The sequence below is a fragment of the Haemorhous mexicanus genome, chromosome 8, assembly GCF_027477595.1.
Source record: "Haemorhous mexicanus isolate bHaeMex1 chromosome 8, bHaeMex1.pri, whole genome shotgun sequence".
Lineage (NCBI taxonomy): Eukaryota > Metazoa > Chordata > Aves > Passeriformes > Fringillidae > Haemorhous > Haemorhous mexicanus.
The window spans coordinates 5060709-5080967 of record NC_082348.1 but is presented as its reverse complement, the minus strand read 5'-3'; the positions used below and the strand labels follow the sequence as shown (position 1 = coordinate 5080967).

General features: G+C 37.6%; 1 protein-coding gene across 1 annotated transcript in view; it reads right to left on the bottom strand.

Annotated features, from left to right (window-relative positions):
* LRP1B (LDL receptor related protein 1B) overlaps positions 1-20259 on the bottom strand; it is a 477945-nt gene that overhangs the window by 69144 nt on the left and 388542 nt on the right. The window contains exons 61-66 of the mRNA XM_059852348.1: positions 11905-12093; positions 11007-11155; positions 8392-8485; positions 7241-7357; positions 6951-7070; positions 4534-4653 (exon numbers count right to left, since the gene is read on the bottom strand). Coding sequence (XP_059708331.1) covers positions 4534-4653; positions 6951-7070; positions 7241-7357; positions 8392-8485; positions 11007-11155; positions 11905-12093 — 789 coding nt within the window. The remainder of the gene's footprint in view (positions 1-4533; positions 4654-6950; positions 7071-7240; positions 7358-8391; positions 8486-11006; positions 11156-11904; positions 12094-20259) is intronic.

Genomic DNA, 20259 nt, shown 5'->3' with positions numbered 1-20259 from the left:
GAGCTGCTAATTCAATGCCAGAGGCCAAACGTTGCCTTTTCTCTGTTGTTTTAGGTGTGGCTCTGGAACCAGACTGATAAAAGCACATTTGGGTACCAAGACTGGTGTTGCAGCTCAGTTGTGTGCATTCAAAAACTGGTCACTGAAACTCTGCTTTTTGTGTCTGTTCCTTGTTCTCTGCCAATGTCACATTTGCAATAAGTTTTTTCCCAAAGTATGTTTTTTTCCATGATATTTTTCAATATTACAATCTATGGTACTTTGATCGTGATATTTCAAATACTTGAACTGACAAACAATTAAAAATATTTACCATTACAAAACATAAAAATATTCCTCCCAAGCTTATGACACTCATATTTTCATTCTGTAGCTCTGCAAAGGATAAAGTTTCAAACCTGAAATCCATCCTATATTTATTAAAATATTTCCAGTAAAGTCTGCAATCTCCCACTAGAGTATTTGCCCACAAAATGAGTTGTAGCACTAATGACAGATAACATCACAGCAACCTCTAAATATTCTATTTATCCTCTCACATTCAGTAGAAATACCAAGATCTAATCAGCAATACACAGAAGTCAGAGATGACATCCATTCATTTCAGTCACCTGAATATGAAATATACCTTTTCTTACACTTCATAAAGGATTATTTCCTTCTCAAGCATGCTAAATCCATTTTGTAGCATTTTCTTTCCTATACACATGAAGAAAATCTAGATTTTTAATTTAGCCAACCTTAACCTCTGATTGCTACTTGGATGTTAATCTTTCTCTTCTTCACTCCTACCAAACATAAAGGAATATAATTTTTTTAAATACAAAATATTTTGCATGTTTGTAAGGCTCTCCTTTCTTCACAAATCCGAAAACTTTATTTTTCCCCTGGCTTGGATGATCTCTGACTGCTGACAATGTCTTATCAAACCAGATTTGCTTGTCTTGTATTTCTTTCTTCCCTTTATTGAGAACTGAGGAAAACACTGGGATGCCAGAGATAGGATACAACAAAGAGGAAAATTTGGGAAAGTTGTGTAACAATTATCTGATCTTTGAGAATGATGGACTCATTCACCTCAAAGCAAACAGTACCAGACCTTCTTCATTGGGAATTGTGGAACCACGAAAAGCACACGGGGGCCCACACACATTTTGTCATCTCTGCCTTCAACACTAAATTGCTTTCTCATTTTTCTTGAAATGAGACCCCCCTTGAAGTGTGAAAGTTCAGCTAGAAATGGTGCAAAGGCAAAGGAGCAAACACTGATAACTCCATTTTCATATTGCTCTCTTCAAATTGTTATGAGAGATTCACTGACCTGCCGTACCAGGCACAGCCCTTCCTTAGAAATTTGTGATCTCAGGGAGCTGCTGCTGGGCTGGCTTCACTTTTTTGTGCATATTGAACTAGGATTTTACTTTAGAAGTACTTCTAAATGAGCATGAGGAAAACAGGATGAAGGCTTAAATGGGGAAACAAAACCAAAACAAGGCAAAAAAGCTCATCTGCACCCTAAACACATTTTGATTCAAATATCAATCCCTGTTAATGAAACCACTAATTATACAGATTGCTCTTCTTTGGGGATTTTAAATCCATATATTTTCACATGTGTGCATTTGTGTGTGTGTTTCTGAGTGGGATAAAATCCAAAACTAAAAGGAATTTGCTTTTGATCCAGGATCAGCTGGCTGTCCTAGAGCTTGGCAGGCTGACACCCATGCTGGAGACAGGAAATTAGAAGCCTATTGATGGAAGTTTAAGATTATATCATGAACATCCTTCAAGTGCCTGAAAGAAAATATTTTTTATCATCAGGAAAAAAAGCCTACTTTTTACTTTCACAGCTAAAAAAAAAAAAAAATCAATATTTTAAAAAGTGAGAAGGAAGAAAGCAGACATACCAATGTTGACACATCAGGAAAATAAAGACCTGAAACACACATGGCCTTTAAAGACTATTATAAAATCACTTTTCAAGACCACATGCAGCTTTCTTCAGGTTCTAACTCAAACTGGTCCATTTTGATGTAAAGTATCAAAGTTGTGAGCAAGGACTAGCATAATCTAATGGTTTTCTTTAATTGCCTGGACTGGTAGCACCAGTGAACTCTACCTCTTGTCCTCTGAGAAACACCAGGCACTCCTAAAGAAACCCAAATTTCCTGATTCTGCTCAGCTGTCTGAGTTGGAAAGCAACCACAGCAGGCTAAATACATTTACACTGCTTCTAGAAATGTGCTCAGTGTAACACCTCCAATAACACACAGCAGCAGAAGTTGACTAAGCAAAATACATATGGCCAGGCAGCACTCATCAAAAGGAGATTCTTGTACACAACTTTTGCATTGCAGACATTTTAGAAATGAACTCCAAACAATAACAAATTAGTGTTACATCAACATATGTAGATCCTTTTTATATTCATTCTTAGAATTTAATTCTATCAAACTTTGTACATAAAAATACCAATCTTTAACTTGAAAAATAAAATGCAGAAGACCAAATTGCGCTGAAGCTACTGCCATTGTAAGGTCATTTAACCATATTTCAAATGCTAAAAAAATATGGAAAACTTCAAAATGTGATTAAACACACCCTGTTCTTTTCAAGGCTTAGCTGTTCCATGTGCACTCAATTGTGTTTGGCACAGAAATTGTGACTATGGATAAATTTTTATCTCCTCCAACACAAAAAACAAAAGCAGTGTATGCAGCCAGGAGATTAAAAATAAAGATGTGGGTGTTTCTTCAGGGGATTGTGTGGTTAAACAGGGGGACACCTCGCTGCAGCATGTTGTGAAAACTTTACAAAGGCAAAAAAAGTGAAATCTATGCTGAATTATTATAAACAGAGACATGTTTGACTGACAATATCTCTGATTCTCCAGTTGTTAGAGGATGGAAGGGTATTCCAGGGAGGTTTCAGTATGGGCCTGCTTTGCTCACATAGTCCTGCCAGAGACAGGACAAAAGCCAGGATGAGTCTCAGATAGGAACCAACACCTCCAGCTGGATATGTTGTGATTTAAATAACCTTTTGAGCCTGGAACTGCACACAGTCCCAAATTTCTTCTCTATCCTTTTTAGTCATATGAGTAATTTTTATTCTATCTATTGTAAAATGATGGCTCAGAGTGAAGGACTTCATTCTAAATACAATTTTTCCTATTTGCTGTCAGTATTATTTCTTTTTCTCTTAAAAATAAATAAAATTATGACTTGAGGATATTACTAGATGAACTATTTTACGACCACTTGTGCCACATCAGTTGGGAGTGCAGAGGTTGGCCAAAATGTGAATCCACAGTTTAGAAGCTTGGAATGCTGTCCCAATTGGAAAGCCACAGCATGCTGGAGATCCAGGTGATGTGGAATAGTGGAGGAGAAAGTAGCTGTGACGTAGATCAGAAAGTGAGCAGTGCAGGGCTGTTTCAGTAACAGACCAGAAGTGGAGGTGAAGCTTCATCTCCTTTGCATTCACTGTTCCTTCAAGAGAAATGATTCCTTGCACTGTAAACTTCTCACCAGTTGACAGGAGTAATTCTTTTCCCATCCTGGCAATTCAAACAATGGTGTTGGATTTTCAGTGTTGAGAAAGTTCATTTTCCAAGGCATATTTGCCACCTTCAGCATGTTTTATATATGCTCATGTGTCAATTATTTGAAACACCTCCATGGAAAAGCAGCTCAGTGCTTTGTCCTTGACTGCAGCCTGTAGTTTTGTTACTCTGTTGTCCCAGAGATAAACCTGTCCAGACACAGGTGTTTCATCAAACCATTCACTGATGCATGGATGAATAATGGGGAGAGCTTCAAATGTTCCATATTTGTCTTGTTCTCCTCCACCTCAGACCATTTTTCTATATTTTCCTTTACAGACCAGCCTTGGAAGTTTCACAAGTGTTTCTGCACATGGTGAGTGTGTGTCTTGCACTGACACCCATCTTCAGGGATTTTCCAGCAGTACTGATCCACTTTCTCTGCCTCTGATTGTCTGTAATCCATTTCCCAGGCAGAATATTTATATTTATTATTTTCTCTAATTACAATAAGAGCTGACTCGTAACTCCCTGGAGGTCACAGAGCCATGTCAAGTTAGAAACTGCTCTGAACCTTTCTACACCATCCATCTTTACCAGGATTTGCAAATTATTGTATTTTCACTATTTATGAACTACAGCAGCAGTTAAGTGCAGACTGAACTGATAGAAACTGGATAAAACTGTGAGAAAAATAAAGAATATCACCTTATCCTATGACAGCCACTACATTTTGTGCCACTTCTGTGACTCTAAATGCCAAATGAGAGCCTCATTTGCAGCTCCTGCCAATAAAGAAGTGGCACAATAGGAATTTTATGAACTACTCATACAAAGATTGCCATTCAGTGATAACTGGATCAGCCAGAGAAGTTTCAGATAGGTATTACCAAACACTGAAAGAGGATATAAAAAGTGGGATGATTATTTCCTTTTGCTAAAGCAATTTCAAGCCTCATCAACAGATGCAGAAGCACTGGCATACTCACCACAGTTTGCTTCATCTGACCCATCTGCACAATCTGGGTCTTCATCACACACCCACAGCTTGGAAATGCAGTGTTTGGTTGTTTTACACTGGAAGTGGTCTGGAGAACAACTGTTTTCAGCTTTAAATAAAAGAATTCCAGATCAAAATTAGAAATTTCTGCTAATATTTAAAATATGTGTTTTAAACAACAACAACAAAAAGTATTCAAGAATCAGAAATTGGATCTTTCCAGCATAATTTATATAATATCTGTAAGAAAAAAGCATTCAGGTTTATACTGTTTATAGTTCTGTCATTTTCTTAAGTATTATTTTATATAAACATAAGGATAAAACAAATATAATTAATAAAGTGTCTATTGTGATATTCTTTTAACATCAAATAGACTTACCATTGATATAATCAAACCACTTCAGCAAAAATCAGACAAGTTTTTTACCTTTAACTTTCTAAAGTGCCAGTTATAAATTCTGAGAGTCAGTTTATAAGACTAAGGCAGTTCTGGATGCTTTGATGAAAAGCAGAATTAAAATTATGCACAATTTTTGTGAATTTCTGTGCTCTGTTAAATTGGGCAAATGTTGAGGAAAGTTTAACAAATATTTCACTTTAGAACAACAATTTTTGAATGAATTCTCCAGCAAGAAAAAGATGCAAAGATGCAGCTGAGCTTTCAGCCTATGCCTTAAGGATGGTCTAAGAGTTTACCTGCATTAACCTTAGAACAGCCTTTTAAAAACAAAACATCCTCAGAGCACACATGAGATTCTAGATGCTCTTTAGAGATATGTCCTGTGAATAATTTTAAACTGAATTGACCATAGGGGAAAACCAGGAAACGTTTGATAAGGTTTTCCCACATGAATGTATGTCCCACTTCAATTAAGGAATTCTGTAGTGCCTTTAAAAACTTTCCTACCCCTGTTGGAAAGCAATTTGCTCCCTGATATTACCATTCTTGTTTCTTGGGTTTGCCAAGATGAAAAATTTTTGGTTTGCTCTAAGTTGGTGTATTATTTCTTTTACAGTCACATTTCCATAGACTTGGGTATGTTCCTAACTGTACCACAAGAGAGAATTCTGATCCTCAGCTAGGACACATCACCAGGGGATTTCACAGTGCTTCACAAGAAGGACCAGCACAATGACCTTCATTGTACGTTTGGAAAGCCTTCTGTATGAAATGTGACACTGAAAAAGTCACCTGGTAAGCAAAACAGAACAGAGGCAGACCTAAAGTAACAACAACAAAAAAGAAAGCATTTTATGGGTCCCAGACTGGTGACACTAGAGAGAGAGAGAATCTCACCTGTTACCTGTCTTGTGCCAGGAGCCCAAGTCAATATGAACTCACAGCCCCTGAGCTCTGATTTATCTCTGCTGCTCTGATTTAACTTCTGCCAGCTACACCTCAAGGTTTTTGGGAGCCTTCCATGTACCATGTGCAGTTCTTTCCAAAGGAAAAAAGTAATCTCCCTTATCTTTCACAGGAGCTTTCCTGATCCCTCCTAATCAGTTTTTAAAGAAACCCAATGTGCAAACCAACATAAAGAGCTTTCTGCAAAACTTGTATTTACATTTCTCCTGAGCAGTTTGGAAGACAGCCATTAAACATGACCATCCACAAAGCCTTTCTATCCCTTGCAACCCTTCTCCCCTTGGAGAAGGATTTGTTCCTTGCAGAAATGCAGGACATGCAAGCCTTGAGAAAGCTGATCCAGAACAAACAGCTCAGATCAGCAGCAGATCTGAAATCAGTGAAAGACAGAGCTACATTTCATGGCAGTCACATCATCTTTGTTACAAAATGAACAGACACAAACTTATTCAACAAATTTACATTATAAATCTAAAAATATTTTCTCCACTTATATTTGAGAAAGGTAAAGTGAAAATAAATGCGTGAAAAGTAAGTTGCACTAAAAGCTGAGCAAATGGAAATCCATAGATAAATTAATGAAATCCCCCAAGAAAGGGGAACAGAAAAGGTAAAAATAATCAATGAAAGAACAAGAATGTAGAAGGAGCTTTGGATCTGCAGCTTTTCCAACAAAGCTTCTGAAAAACATCTTTTTCCATTGAAATGTATTGCTGCAAGGCATGGCAGATGAAAGCCTCAGGAAGATGAGTCATTTGTGAGGTGGTTCAGAGTCAAATACATGTTTCAACCTCAGTCAAAAACCCAATTAAATGCCTGAAATTGTTTTTTACCCCTCTCTTCTTTGCAATGACTTTAAATTTGGAGTTAATAAATGGCATTTTAGTTTGCTCTTTAGTATTTGAAGTATTGCTCACCAGTCCCGTGAATTAACTGTTTGCATGTTCTCAAATTGTTTTAGAGGACATTTGCAGTGTTTTACTCCAGCTCCCTGTTTAAAACTAGCTACAGAGCAAAATTCTCAAAGCAAAACTTACGACAGTCTCTTTCATCTTCTTCATCACCACAGTCATCCTGGCCATTGCATCTCAGGTTTATTGGGATGCACTTCTGGTTCTTTGTGCACTTGAATTGCCCCGACAGACACACGTGTGTGTCTGTAAATTCAAGGGAAACAAAAAGAACAAGTTAAAATGATTAAAAGTTGAAAAGATTCAAAACTCCAAGTGTAGATGAAGAAAAATGATGTTTGTTGACAGAGTGTGAAACATGACATTTAAAGAAGTTTGGCCTGTTTCTGAAGCCTGCAGTGTATACAAGCACCTACCACAGTTCAGTTCATCAGAATTGTCCCCACAGTCATTCTCTCCATCACAGATAAAGGCTGGGAGAGCACAAAGCCCAGTTCCACACTGGAAACGTCCTGGCTGGCACCTGAATTCAGCTGGGAAAAGACAAAACTGCTTATGAATACTACCAGAGCAATGGTTTCAGTCTCACTATTGCTGTTCTTAAGCCATGGACTAATCAAAAACACCTATAAGCTTGTATTTCCTTTATAATCTCAATCTGAGTAGATATTAGTAACATATGATTGCAAGACTAATTTCAAAGTCTGATATCTTTAATTTGTAGAGCTCTAGTTACAGTGCTAATGACTCAGAGTGAAAACCCCCTGCAGGTTGAAGCTTACCAAAGGCTCAACAGAGACCTGCAATTTCAGATCTTGTCTGCTTTTAAGAAACTCCCTATCCCGCTGTAATCCTATTTCCCAAGAAAGGAATTGTTCCTTCTCCAGCCACTGTCATTAGAAATAATGAGCAATTATGTACCTCTATAGTAATATTATATATAAGCATAGAGTAGCCTAAAATAAAAACTTATGTAGAATGATTACATTTACATTACATGGTAAAATTTGCTTCAGAGGCCTCTGCAGCAGGAAAAGAAAACTAATTATAAAATTTTAAAAATAGGGGTGAAGGATTTCAATAAAAAAAAAAATTAAATTAACTTTTAATTAACCAGAAGATTGTAGAACACCCAGATCATTTTTTTTCAAGTGTAAGCTTAAGGAAGGCAAGGATCACAGCATTGTTATTGCTCAGAAAACTGCAGTGAAGAATAATGTGTATCTAAATGCCTACAATTGCAACAAAACTCAAGCAAATGAGATTAGAACCCCACATTTTTATTACACAGAAAAAAATCAAACAAATAAACCTGTCAGAACTTTGTGTTCATGCAAAGAATCCCACAACTTCAAAATTAAAATCTTTAACGAAAACATAACTGGGATGAAGTAAAGGTTTGAAAGATGAAAAATATGTATGATTTTCCAAAGATTTTAAAAGGCTCATAGACCAAGGAGCATAAACAGAAGTGCCCACAAAAATCCTTTTCTAAACTTTATAAATAGGTGTTGTGTTTGGTTTGGGCCCTGGTGACAGAGGCAGCCCCCAGAGCGCGCGCACTCACGGCACTCGGCGGGCTCGTCGGAGCCGTCCCCGCAGTCATCCACCGTGTCACACTTCCACCAGAACGGGATGCACTTGTCGGTTTTGCAACGGAACTGCAAAGAGGAAAGGCCAGCAGGGACTAAAGATTTCATGTGGACATTTATTCATTCATTCATTTATTTATTTATAAGCAGGAATGGCAGAGTTTATGAAAATCGGCTCCGCTGCGAGACAGGGGATTAGAAATTTAAGGTAGAAACCAATTTTGGATTTAGCTGGAGTCTGCTGTTTAAACTTGTTTAGTCTGTAAACTTGTTGTGCTTGCAAAAGAGAAACAAAGAGATTCTCTTCAGAGAAAACACGGAGATTTCAAGCATCCAAGCTGAAGAGAGGTAAAGAGGGGCCCCACCAACCTTGGGGCTGAAGCAGTCAGAAAAGCTGAATCTGGGTTACAAACACCACATTACAGCTGTGTGACTGAAGTAGTGTGCAGGCTCATAAAGATTGATAAGACAGTTTAGTACATGTGCACATGTCTTTTATGCATGGGCAACAGGTTGGGGATAAAATAGACTCAGGAATTTCTGGAGGTACACATGTCCTTTAAAGGAAGCTATTCCACGTGTGCCCAATGCTAAAATGAATCATATCGACTTTACAACTTTTACATGTTGTGGAGTGGTTTTTTTCCACAAATCAGCTGCTTGAGGTGTTGATGCATTGATAATTTTCTGGCTGATAATTTTAAAAACTTGTATTTTAAATTTTAGGGTTTTTTTATTTGGAGATGTTTGGCACTGAGGTTTTCAAAGTGATAAAAATCACTGCAGTTTCAATGACTGTGTTACACTGGCTTACAATGCCCCAACACAAACTGCTCATTATGTTTTGCTGCATTCTGTGATTTCATTCTTGAAGGTCTTATTCAAAGCAAACACTTCAACTCTGCTTTTATAGACTGTTGAAGCAGACAACATCATTTTTTCAGATATACCCAAACACCCACAGTTACAGAAAAGAGCCTTAATGTGTGGTGTTGTATACAGTATTGCTTACATTGTTTGAATTAAATGAACAAACCAAATGTGAAGCCTTCCAGACTTTCAAAAGGATAAAACATCTGTAGAAAAAACTGAGAAATCCTTTGTGAGAAGGCTGTGCATTTACTCAGGTGACTGTTCTGACTGAAAGAGGAATGCAAACAAAACAAACAGTACAAACTGATGTAATTTTCTAGGGCTCAACCTAAAAACTGAGTACATTATGTGGCTCATGTCAAGGAGAAAAATCTGGGTAGATTATCAGTCAGCTTCTAAGAAATGTTGGTTTTCCTAACTGGTATCTCTGTGAACACAGAAAGGAAGGAAACCAAAAGATTTAGAATGCCAAGTCGTTTCACTTTCTGTCTCTGGGCAGCTTTTTTTGACATTTTAAAAATCGTTGATTATTCAATAAAGCTGTATTTAAATGGTATATTAATTTGGTGCCTTAACTCAGAGAATTGTCATTCTTTGTGTTCTCTACTTGTTCTGCTCACCACAAGGGACCTCAGGCTGTCAAAATGGCATCAGAAACTTATTTCCAGGAAATAGGCACTAACTCTGAGATGTTGTTATGAAGATACTTGCATTCCCTTCTAAACTGCAGAGACAAAACCCTGCAAAATCAGAGATCAGGGTCGTATGGATCTTAAGTGGATGGAACTTTGGTGTTCAAGAGTCTTTCTTTTAAGTATTTTACTGTTTCAATAGATTAATTTTTTCTGTTTTACCTATTGGATTGTTTTTAACACAAGTCTATCCTTTTCTGATTTTTCTAACTGGACTGAGATTGTTTTCTTTTTTTAATGCAAAATTCATTCAGGCATCCCAAACCACTGTTACACACACTTTGTATTTTGATATTTCAGACAAATGTTTTTTCAAGGCCATTTTTACAGGTTCAGCAGCTGTATTTGTTCTGGTGACTGGCAGGAACACCAACATTTGAAAGTGAACAAGTCCTGAATTCTCTGGAGAAAAAGCCATTTGCAAGTGTTTCCCACTAACAGCCTTGGAGATGAAACGCTCTGTGGAATCTCATCCAGCTGGGATTCCTGCTCCAGATGCATTTGCAGAGGGCTTTGGCCACACACCACGGCAGGCAGGGCACTGAGGGGAGGGGACACCTGACCAGGCCACGGTGGGAAGAGTGGGCTCATGGAAGTTAGAACTACGCAAATAGAACCATCCCATGGTCAAGTTCACAGTTCTCCTTCTCCCTTGGCTCAGGACTTTTTTTATAAGGCCATGTTCTGAGCTCACCTTCCTGACTGGACCTTGTGCCCCTATACCTGGCTGCATTTGCCCTGCCCAAGGGGTCTTTGGCCCCAGCTCTGTACCCTGCACCCCCTTTGTTACTTTTGTTACTAAAATTTTTCTTTTCCAGGCTGGATCCATCCCTCCCACTCCTCTTCCATTAGCCAGCTCCTCCCGGTTAGCCGAGCAGGGAGATCACTGTGAGATGTCAAACCCACAATGCTCCAAGTGCCCCCCTGAGTGTTGGGCTCCTTTTGAAGCTCCCCACTCCCAGCTGAAGCCAGCATTCCCTGTTGCACAGCAGGAGCAGGGCAGCCCAGTCCCCATCACGCCATACCTGGCTGGCGGTGCAGTTGGACAGGCACGTCCTGTTGTCCGCGGCCAGGTAGAAGTTGGTGGGGCAGGCACAGGAGTGCAGCTTGTCAGGGGCCAGCAGGCACAGGTGGCTGCAGCCACCATTGTTCAGTGTGCACACGTGTCTGGACACTGTGGACAGAACAGGGAGGTAGATCAGAGCCTTTTATCTCAGCACACTGGGTATCTGCTTCCTGGAGGAAGAAAATTGTGTGCCACGTGCTGTCTTTGCAATGCAGTGTCCCAAATCAAAAACCCACAGAGGCAAACTCTTCCTGCTGCCTTTAAGCTATTCTCTGTTGCATGCAAAAATGAATTATTACTGTGGCTGTAAGAGCAATACTGAAGGAATGAGAGGAAAAAAGAGGCTCCTTTTTTAAATATAATGAGAGAAAAATTAGCTTATTTAGGTCAATTGCCAAATAGCATTCAGTTACAATTCAAATACAGCGATGTCAGCAGATAAAACACAATCATACCACTCACATTCTCTGACATTCCCTCTTTTCTTCAGCAACATTAACACTTTTCAAAGAACCAGGTTAAAAGTTTTTGTAACACACTGTTCCTCTCTTAAAAAAATTTAAATTGTACTGTAATGCAACTTAACAGTTCTTTACTTTTAGTCAGTATTTGGGTTAATTTTTAAGCACATAAATTATCTCTCTACTGAACAAGTTTTGTTAGATGTATTTAATACTGGATGTACTTAAAACATTAATCACAGATTTATGTTTAAAAATGATAATTTGAAAACTTCCACAATCTGAAACAGAGCAGAAGCAATCATTGCAGATAAATGAGCATGCAGTACCTCAGCACATGGCTACTCAGTTAAATACATCCATGTGCTGCTTGGGAAGCAGAGACAGGATAATTACCATCAGGCTGCCTGTAGGAATGATACACCTGGATGTCTGTGATGGTGTGCCACGAGTTAATCAGGGAGAGCCTGTCTGAGCCAGAGGTTTTGTGGGCACGGCTGAGGGATTTGGTTTTCCCGTCTGTCCAGTAGATGTAGTCTTCAAACAATGTCAGTGCAATCACCCCTGGGATGTCTTGATTAGGGACTGGAAGGAGAGATGCTCAGATTAATGTTCACCCTTGGGAAACTGCCAGTTAAAATATTCCCCACTGTAACTTTCTCTACTCTTTGCATAAGCAACATAAATTGGCTCTTTTACTGGAATAAAAGTTATTAGAAAACATCCAGAACATAACATATACATCTCCTGATGCTCTGTGTTTAATACCCTTTCAAAAAATCAATGGAATTTTATTTCAACAAAGTATACTGACAAGAGAGACAGGAAAAATACCCAGAAAATGACATTAAAAACCAATGCAATAAGAGGAATTATTGATCATTTCTAGCATCACCAACCACACAATATTAAAAAATAAAGTCCATAGCTACAGTATCACAAAATTATGAGCCAACATCATTTGGAAAACGATGGAAGGACAAAAGGGAGAAAAAGCTTTGGAGCATTCTTTATCCCGCAGTGCAGTCCTTAACCTAAAGTATTTGTTCTTGGTAAACAGTAACTGAATGCCACCTTTCTTTTTCCTCCTTTTAACATCAATAGCAGTAACCATAGATGTCCCAGGAGCATTTGTGACCACAATAATTAATTTGTAAATGATAATCTTTGGTTGCTGAATCACCTAATTACTGACAGAGCTGAAAAGGCAGAGCAGCTGCCTGTCACATTTAACCAGCACATCTTTAACACCTTTACCTTGTTTTCTTTTTACCTGGAAAGTGTTGACATAGAGTAGGCAAATCTCAAATTCCTGTTGGAACATTTTATAGCTCACTGAGATCTGATGACTGGTACTGAGTATATGGAACATCAACTTAGGAAATTCAATTTTCTATCCAGTAGTCCTCCCTGTACTGAACCCCAGTGCAGGGCATGTTGCCCTCTGGTCAAGGAGACCTTGCTGCTTAGGCCTGAAATGATTTTCCCTTCTTATATGTCTCCATGAAGCATATCTATCACACTGAAATAAGAACATGTTTTTTTTTGAAAGAGCCTCAGAGCATTTCCGAGAAATCAGTCAAAGTTCAAAGAAATTTTGGCAATTTTAATCTTAATCCTCATTACAGAGGCGACTTGCCACAGTTCCATACACAGCACAGTACAAGAAGAGCTCTTATAATTATAATTTCTGTGATTTTTAGAGTCCCATTGTGTGATGTTTCCAACAAGGAATACAAACCAGGCTGACAGGAGAAGCTGGATGGGACATCAGGAGCTGCTGCCCTGAATGAGGCCCAGAAGCTTTCCCTAAAAGTAATTATTTTATTTTTGCTTCAGTTCTGAGACAGTATTGGTTCATAAAAATTATAACCCCTGCTTCTACTTTTGACACCAAATTAAAGATGCCAAAGGTCTCACTCCAGTCTCTCTGAAGACAGAAAATCTCTTATTTTATGATGAAAGTTAAGTTTGAAATCAGAATAAAAGGGCATATAAAAGCATTAACATACATGAAGAGATTTAAATAGAAAAAAATATTTTGATTTCATCATATTTATTATTACACCCACCAATGAAAAATACACCCAATAGTTATCCTTATTTTGGATATCCAGGAAGCAAACCCATATCCAAAGCATAGATATATGAATAAATGCTTAATCTTTGGATTTGTGGACGTTTGTGGGTAGCCAGACAATTTATCCTGCCTTCATTGGATTAGACATACATCAAAATCCAGATGAAACTTTATATTCATGAGCTAAAGAAGATTCAGGAGATTACCTTACACTGCCTGAATTGTCCCATCACACTGCATTAACAGGGAAGCCAAGTTAAGTGTGTGGCACAAAATATTGAATATTACACTTAGAACACTGCACAGATGAACATTGTTCAGTGACTCAAGTACCATTTTCTTTTATTTAAAGAAAAATAAATTCTACCAGTACCAGGTTTAAAAGCTTAACTCTTTCAAACTTCTTAAAAATAAACCCACTTGATCAAGAACAATGCAACAACTATTAGTTTCTCTTCTTTTTATGTTCTTTAACAGAATAATGACAAAATATATTGGTTTCTAAAAATTTGGTTTCCTATTATTACCATTTATAGGTATAAAGTTGAAACTGTCAGTGTTTTAGCTCTCACAGGTTCAGGTTGCAGTTTGTCCTGTCACTATTTTTATTTCTGAGCAACTCTGTAATTTTAATGGGCTTCTGCATTAACTTTTCATTAGGTCACAATCAACACAAAGTTGCACCATTTAAAGCTGTTAAAGCTAAATGTATTCTGTTGTGAGACAATGTTATTAAAAAATAAATTAAGAAAGCAATGAATAGTAAATGAAACTCAAATAGAAGTAAAATAGACTATAACTACAGAATCACTGGACAAATATTTCTGACAAAAATCCTACACTGACCATAAAAATATAAAATTCTTATAAAAGAATAATTAAAAATGATAATTGCATAACAGAAAAAACTTATAAAATTTCTTCTAAGCTGACCAATAAAACCCAATGTATTTTCTTGTAGAAGATAAACCTGTAAAGCCTGAGAGAGTTTTCTTAAAACAGGCATTGAATGGCAACCAATTCTGACTTACTCTGCTGTTTAAGGCATAGTTCTATCATAGCTGAATACAATTCTTCTTTGCCTTTCAGTAAGTTATAGCAAGGAAACATCAGAACTGTTGACATGTAAGAGGTTACAGAATATACAGCTCCCATCGCTTGTGAATAACCAAACAAAAATGGACAGAAAACTGAGGTCATTTTTACATCTGATTATCTGATGGAGTAGTAAAATAGTCTCTCATGCTCTTTGCCTTTGAGGTCATCAGTGTTTAGCACTTTCCAAAATTTCAGGTAGTGAATATTGATTTTTTTACAAATCTATGGAGTAGTAGAAACACCCCCTTCCTTTTTTCACTCTTTCCTGCAACTCCAAAAACACTTCAGCTGATTGATCTCATCATAAATGACATGCAGTACTAATATTGTATGTCTAATACTAATTATGAACCCTAATTAATAGTAATTATTAACCCTACAGCAAGCTCTGTGGTGTGAATCAGTTTTAAACAGGAGAGGAGCGCTCCTCTTTGGCAAGCACTGCAAAACCAGATTATTTTGTATGAATTTAAAGTAAAGGCAGGTTAGTGATAACAAAGCACCTCTGTTTCCTCTGCATCAGCTATTTGAAAACATTTTATCCCTTTGCAAGCCCATTAGTAAGAAAGGAATATATTCTGTTAAAGCTAAAAAATTTACTTTGGTGATTCCTTTCTCCTCCTCAACCTCTTCCTCTCAGAGCTGGGCAAGCTCCTGGCAATTCCTCCTCTTCTAACACATCTGCTGCCAATCCTGATTCTCTAGTGGTGTTTCATTTCACCCATAAATCATGGATTTTCTGACATGGAGTGCTAATCCCAACCAGGGCTAATCCCAAACAAGCAGATGAGGAAAGGGGCAAGAAAGAGGAGGCAGAAAGGAGAAGGAATGCACAGGCCTTTCAGAAAGCTGCAGAAAACAGGAGTTAAAAACACAGGCAGGTAACAAAAGGGAAAAACGAGGAGGCTGGCAACAGATCAGAAGTGGTGGGAAATAAAAATTATTAGACCCTTGAAGACAAAAATGACAATATATAACACAATAAAGGAAGATAAAGTGCTGCATGAGCTTAAGAGAAGAGCCACAGGAGGGAACATGGTTATGTAGACACATGAGAACCATGACAGACTCAAAGTAGATCTGTCTCTCTCCTGCATTTTGTATCCATTTTGATCCAAGAATATAAATTCATAGGCTGTAAGTCATATTTGTGATAGAAATGTTTACTTTTATCTAAAAAGTGAACTCTGCTTCCCTTATATTTTCTGAGCACATTTGCTTAAGCATAAAAAAATGTCCAACTGATTTCAGGAATGAAAATCATTCCATCTAGGATTCCTGAGCTACAAAACCTGAAGCCCTACAGAAGTGAAGCCCAGATCTCTTGGCTCTTATTGAAACACAAGTGTTTCCAAATAGAAAAGCAAATACAATAACATGAATATTAATAAAAAGGTCTCACTGGTGGGTGGAAAAATCAATGTACCAAGAAAAAGTGTACTTAAAAGAACAAATGTTGACCTCTTCCAAGAGAAAAACAAAACCAAAATCATCAGTGCCCTATCATGTCCAGAAGATGGTTGATCACTTCCAAGACAGAAAGGGATGTATCCCTTCCCCTTCCAAACACAAGGGACTAAAGCCTTACCCTGCCCTTGTGCAAAATCTACAAAAACAGAAGGGGTGAAAAGATCCCTGTTAGACTCCTCCCAAAAATTCACCCAGCTAGAGTGCCAGTGCTGGGAAGCCATTGCTAAAGGTAATTAATTATTGTTAAACTACAATTTAAATTACTTGTTCCCTGTGGCATTGGAGCAGTTTCTGTTTCAGAATTTTGGCACCCAAACACAGAAAATTTACATGGGTGACCCAGCCTGAAAAACCAGGCTACACTAGTTTGAATTCCACTCCCTGAAACTTGATTTTCTGAACTGTAATAAAACAGAAACAGAAATCTTACTGATATCTCGATCTAAATGGAACCAGTGGTAATCTCCTAGGAAGGGTTCCAAACCCTCCAAAGACAAATTGCATCAAGGAAGAACAACATTTAACAAGAAAATAGCAATTAAACCTACAAAACCAAATCAACCTGGAGACTGCTGATCTCTTCTGCAGCAATTCCTGGCCCCCACTGTCCTCTTGCCAAGTGAACTCCCTTGTAGCTGTTTCTGTCTCATTTTACATTCAACTTGGAGCCTCTCTGAGACACAGTCAATACTTTTTTATTTCCTATACTACTTACTCCTGATGCTTCTTCCCTTTGATAAAGAATTTGAAGTGCTTAGTCCATAAAATTAATAATGAATAATGACAATAAGATTATCTTTTAAGCTTATGACAAAGTATGTATTTCTGACAGATATAATTAAATTTAAGTATATTACATTAAAATACTCTATTTTAAAGATGAGACATTTTACAATCATTATTACTTTTATGAAATTGACACTTGGTTTAGAAACCTAAACCTATCAAACCCAATGAACAGTAAAAAAATATTCATGGACTATATAGATTAAGTCTATATATAAATTATGTATATAGTTTTAGGATGGTATTACTCATATCTTTAATAACATGTCCATGCACAAATATCTCTTTCTGCAAAATTAACAAATATATCATATATAACACACACATCCATATTGGGCCAAGTATGGAAGACATAAGTCCTAGCATTCAGTGGTGGGATATTTTGCCAGTATAAAAATATAACTGAAACAATGAAAACTGAGAATATGTCAACAAACTCACACAAAACTTGTTACACATCCCCAAAGATGTATATCACTATACAACTTTAGCTATCACTAAAGAAGCAGGAAATTTAGCCCTAAATCTAAACATCTTAAGGCACTCATGTGTTTGAGACATTAAAATTCACTATTAGATATAACAACACCACGAGAAGAGATGCATAAATTTTTCAAAATCTGCCTATAAAACCAATTGATAAAAACTAGGAATGCAATATTTTATTGTCCCACTTTAAAATGTTTTATTACTGTTTTTAATTCACCGTGAGCAGCTGTTTATGTGCCTGTAACTCCACAGCAGTACAGAGCAGTAGTAAATTACTCACAAATATACACAAGTCACTATTTGAGTGGAACAACTGTGTTTGTTAGTGAGTTTTAAAGATTTCTAAATTATTTTTCAGATTTACAGAGACCTTTTAGATGCCTGCCAGCCCCTCACCTTAGACTCCTGTCTTGGTTTTGATATCCATTCCCAGTGACTCCCAAGCGATTCCTTCTTTCATCTTTCCCTCTCCTGCCACCATCCAGCTGTGAGGACATAAACCACTGGGCCACTTTGGTTTATCTCATTTATCTTCTGCTGGAACTGTGGGAGGTGACCAACACTGCCACTGCCTTGCTCAAAATCCTCCCGTTTTCCACTGTGTTGATTGGAACAGGGAGAAAGAAAATCTCTGGTTTGTGTTCTCTGTCCTGATGCCCCCTGACAGGAATGGCTGCATGGAAAGCAATGCCCATCCCTTAAAATTTGTGATGGCACAAGTCCAGCCCATGAAGAAGTTTCAAGCATAGTGAACTATTTTCAGAAATTTATAATATAATCTAATTTGAGTATATTTCACAAGACCAGGGGAATATACAGAAACCAATCTGTTGGCAATCGTTGATGCCTCAGGTTTTAGCTTTTATATTTTTCAGATTCTGTGCTGCTTTAGTGTGTACTTTTGAGCTTCATATTAAGGGGTAATAAGCTCTCCTCACAGAGCAGGGAAACAAAACAATTCCTTCTCTAGCTGGGGACCAAGGACAAATGATCCAAATCTCAGCCCAAGAGCACAAACAACGTGGGCTGAACAGAGAAAAACAAGAAGGATGGGACTGCCTGGGCTAAAGCTGGACAATTAACTCCAATATGCAAATGAACCAGAACTGATAAAAGTGAGAGACCCCGTGACCTGTTGTCCATTTTGTGACCATTCTGGTTCACCTTGGGTGCAGCCCTGTCTGGGCTCTTGTGCTGCCCAAGGTGGATCCATGGAGGAGATCCTTTTAATAAATCCCTACTTTATTCTTTAGGTTCATCTAGTCTCTGTTCTAAGTCAGCCTTCACAAGGCATCACCTTCATAAACTGTTCATAAACTGGAGACCGGGGAACCTTAGAGTAAAGTAACTGTGTGAACTGCCTTTAGTATAGGTGAATCTGAACAATTTCTTCTGAATATTATCCTTTAAAGGAGAAGGAACCCATAAAATAAAGTAATCAGATTCAGGAAGACATATGGATTGGAGAATTTTATAGGAAGAATGATGAAAAGCAAATCCAGAAGTCAATAATGGAGAGGAAGCAATTATCAGTTTGTGTTATCAGATGTGGCTACAATGAATAATTCTATAAACCCCTCAAAAGTTGGGAAAAAAACTTGCCATATCAGAACTACTTCTTATCTGCTCTGAGAAACAAACCCTCTTTCAGTCTAATTTTGAGCTATGAAAACCTCCAGTATAAACATGGAAGGAATTGGTTTCTGTAATCTTTTAGATCACTTCTACATTAGAATAATTTTATAAACAATTGGGCATATTCTCTTTTAAAAATCTGGTGGCAGAGTTCACAATTTGACTGAAATACTCATTTTCTACCTGCAAACCCCTTACAATAAGCAACATTTGAAATTACAGGCACTAAAAATTAAAGTGGTTGTAATCTCCAAACCCCTTGCACTTGTTACTTCAAAACTTGCAATTCTGAGAACTGCAAACATTCAGGCAAAAGCTATCTCAAGAACAGGGTTTTTTTTTTCTAATTGAGGTCCTCCAGGAAAGTTATTCTCTGTTAACTATATTACACCTAAAGGAGTAATTTAACAATAATATTTTGGTTAAAGTGCAACACTTTTCCATTGCTTAATTTCCACACCCCTGTCAGATGAAGGAATGAAGTGTCAATTTTTTGTTTTTACAGTATAAACCAACAATTTGGCACAGTTTAAGGCCTAATCTCAGAAAAGTTTCTGTACTTCCTAAACTGGACTGTCAGATTTCCCTTTTATAGTTTTATTTTACTGAAATGCTTGTCTTCAAATGGAAATGGGGGATGCAGGCAGCTCTGGGATTTAAGAGCCCTGAAGGTTGGGAAAACCTGCATGGAGCAGCCAGATACCCAGGGAACTGTGAAGCCTGCATCTCCTCTGGGCTGTGGGAACAGAGAGCAGCTAAGTCTGACAAATTCTTAAATATTTTATTTATTTTATTTTTTTAAAGCTCACATAAGTAAACCAGCTTAGTGCTTAGCCAGATTAGTGCTTCAATACTTGCTTAATCATTTACAGCGTATAACATTTGTGAATGCTGCAGTGCTGAATTGGCTGAGCTCTAAAGACAGTTTATATAACCAAGCATTAAACTTCAAACAGCTCAGCAAGGTCATCGCTGTCCCAGCGCCAAGAAGAGCTCCCAAGCACTCTAAGATTTCTGGCCTAGTTAGCATGTTTTCAAAATTCTTACTAGGAGTCTCTTGGCTCCTATAAAAGACAATTTCTCTGTTGAAATGTAGAGGAATTTTACAAGAGAAAAGCAGCAGATGTCCTCCTCAAAAAGCTTTAAGATCCAGAAGAAAGAAACAAATTAAAAAACCCCATACTTGTTGAAGA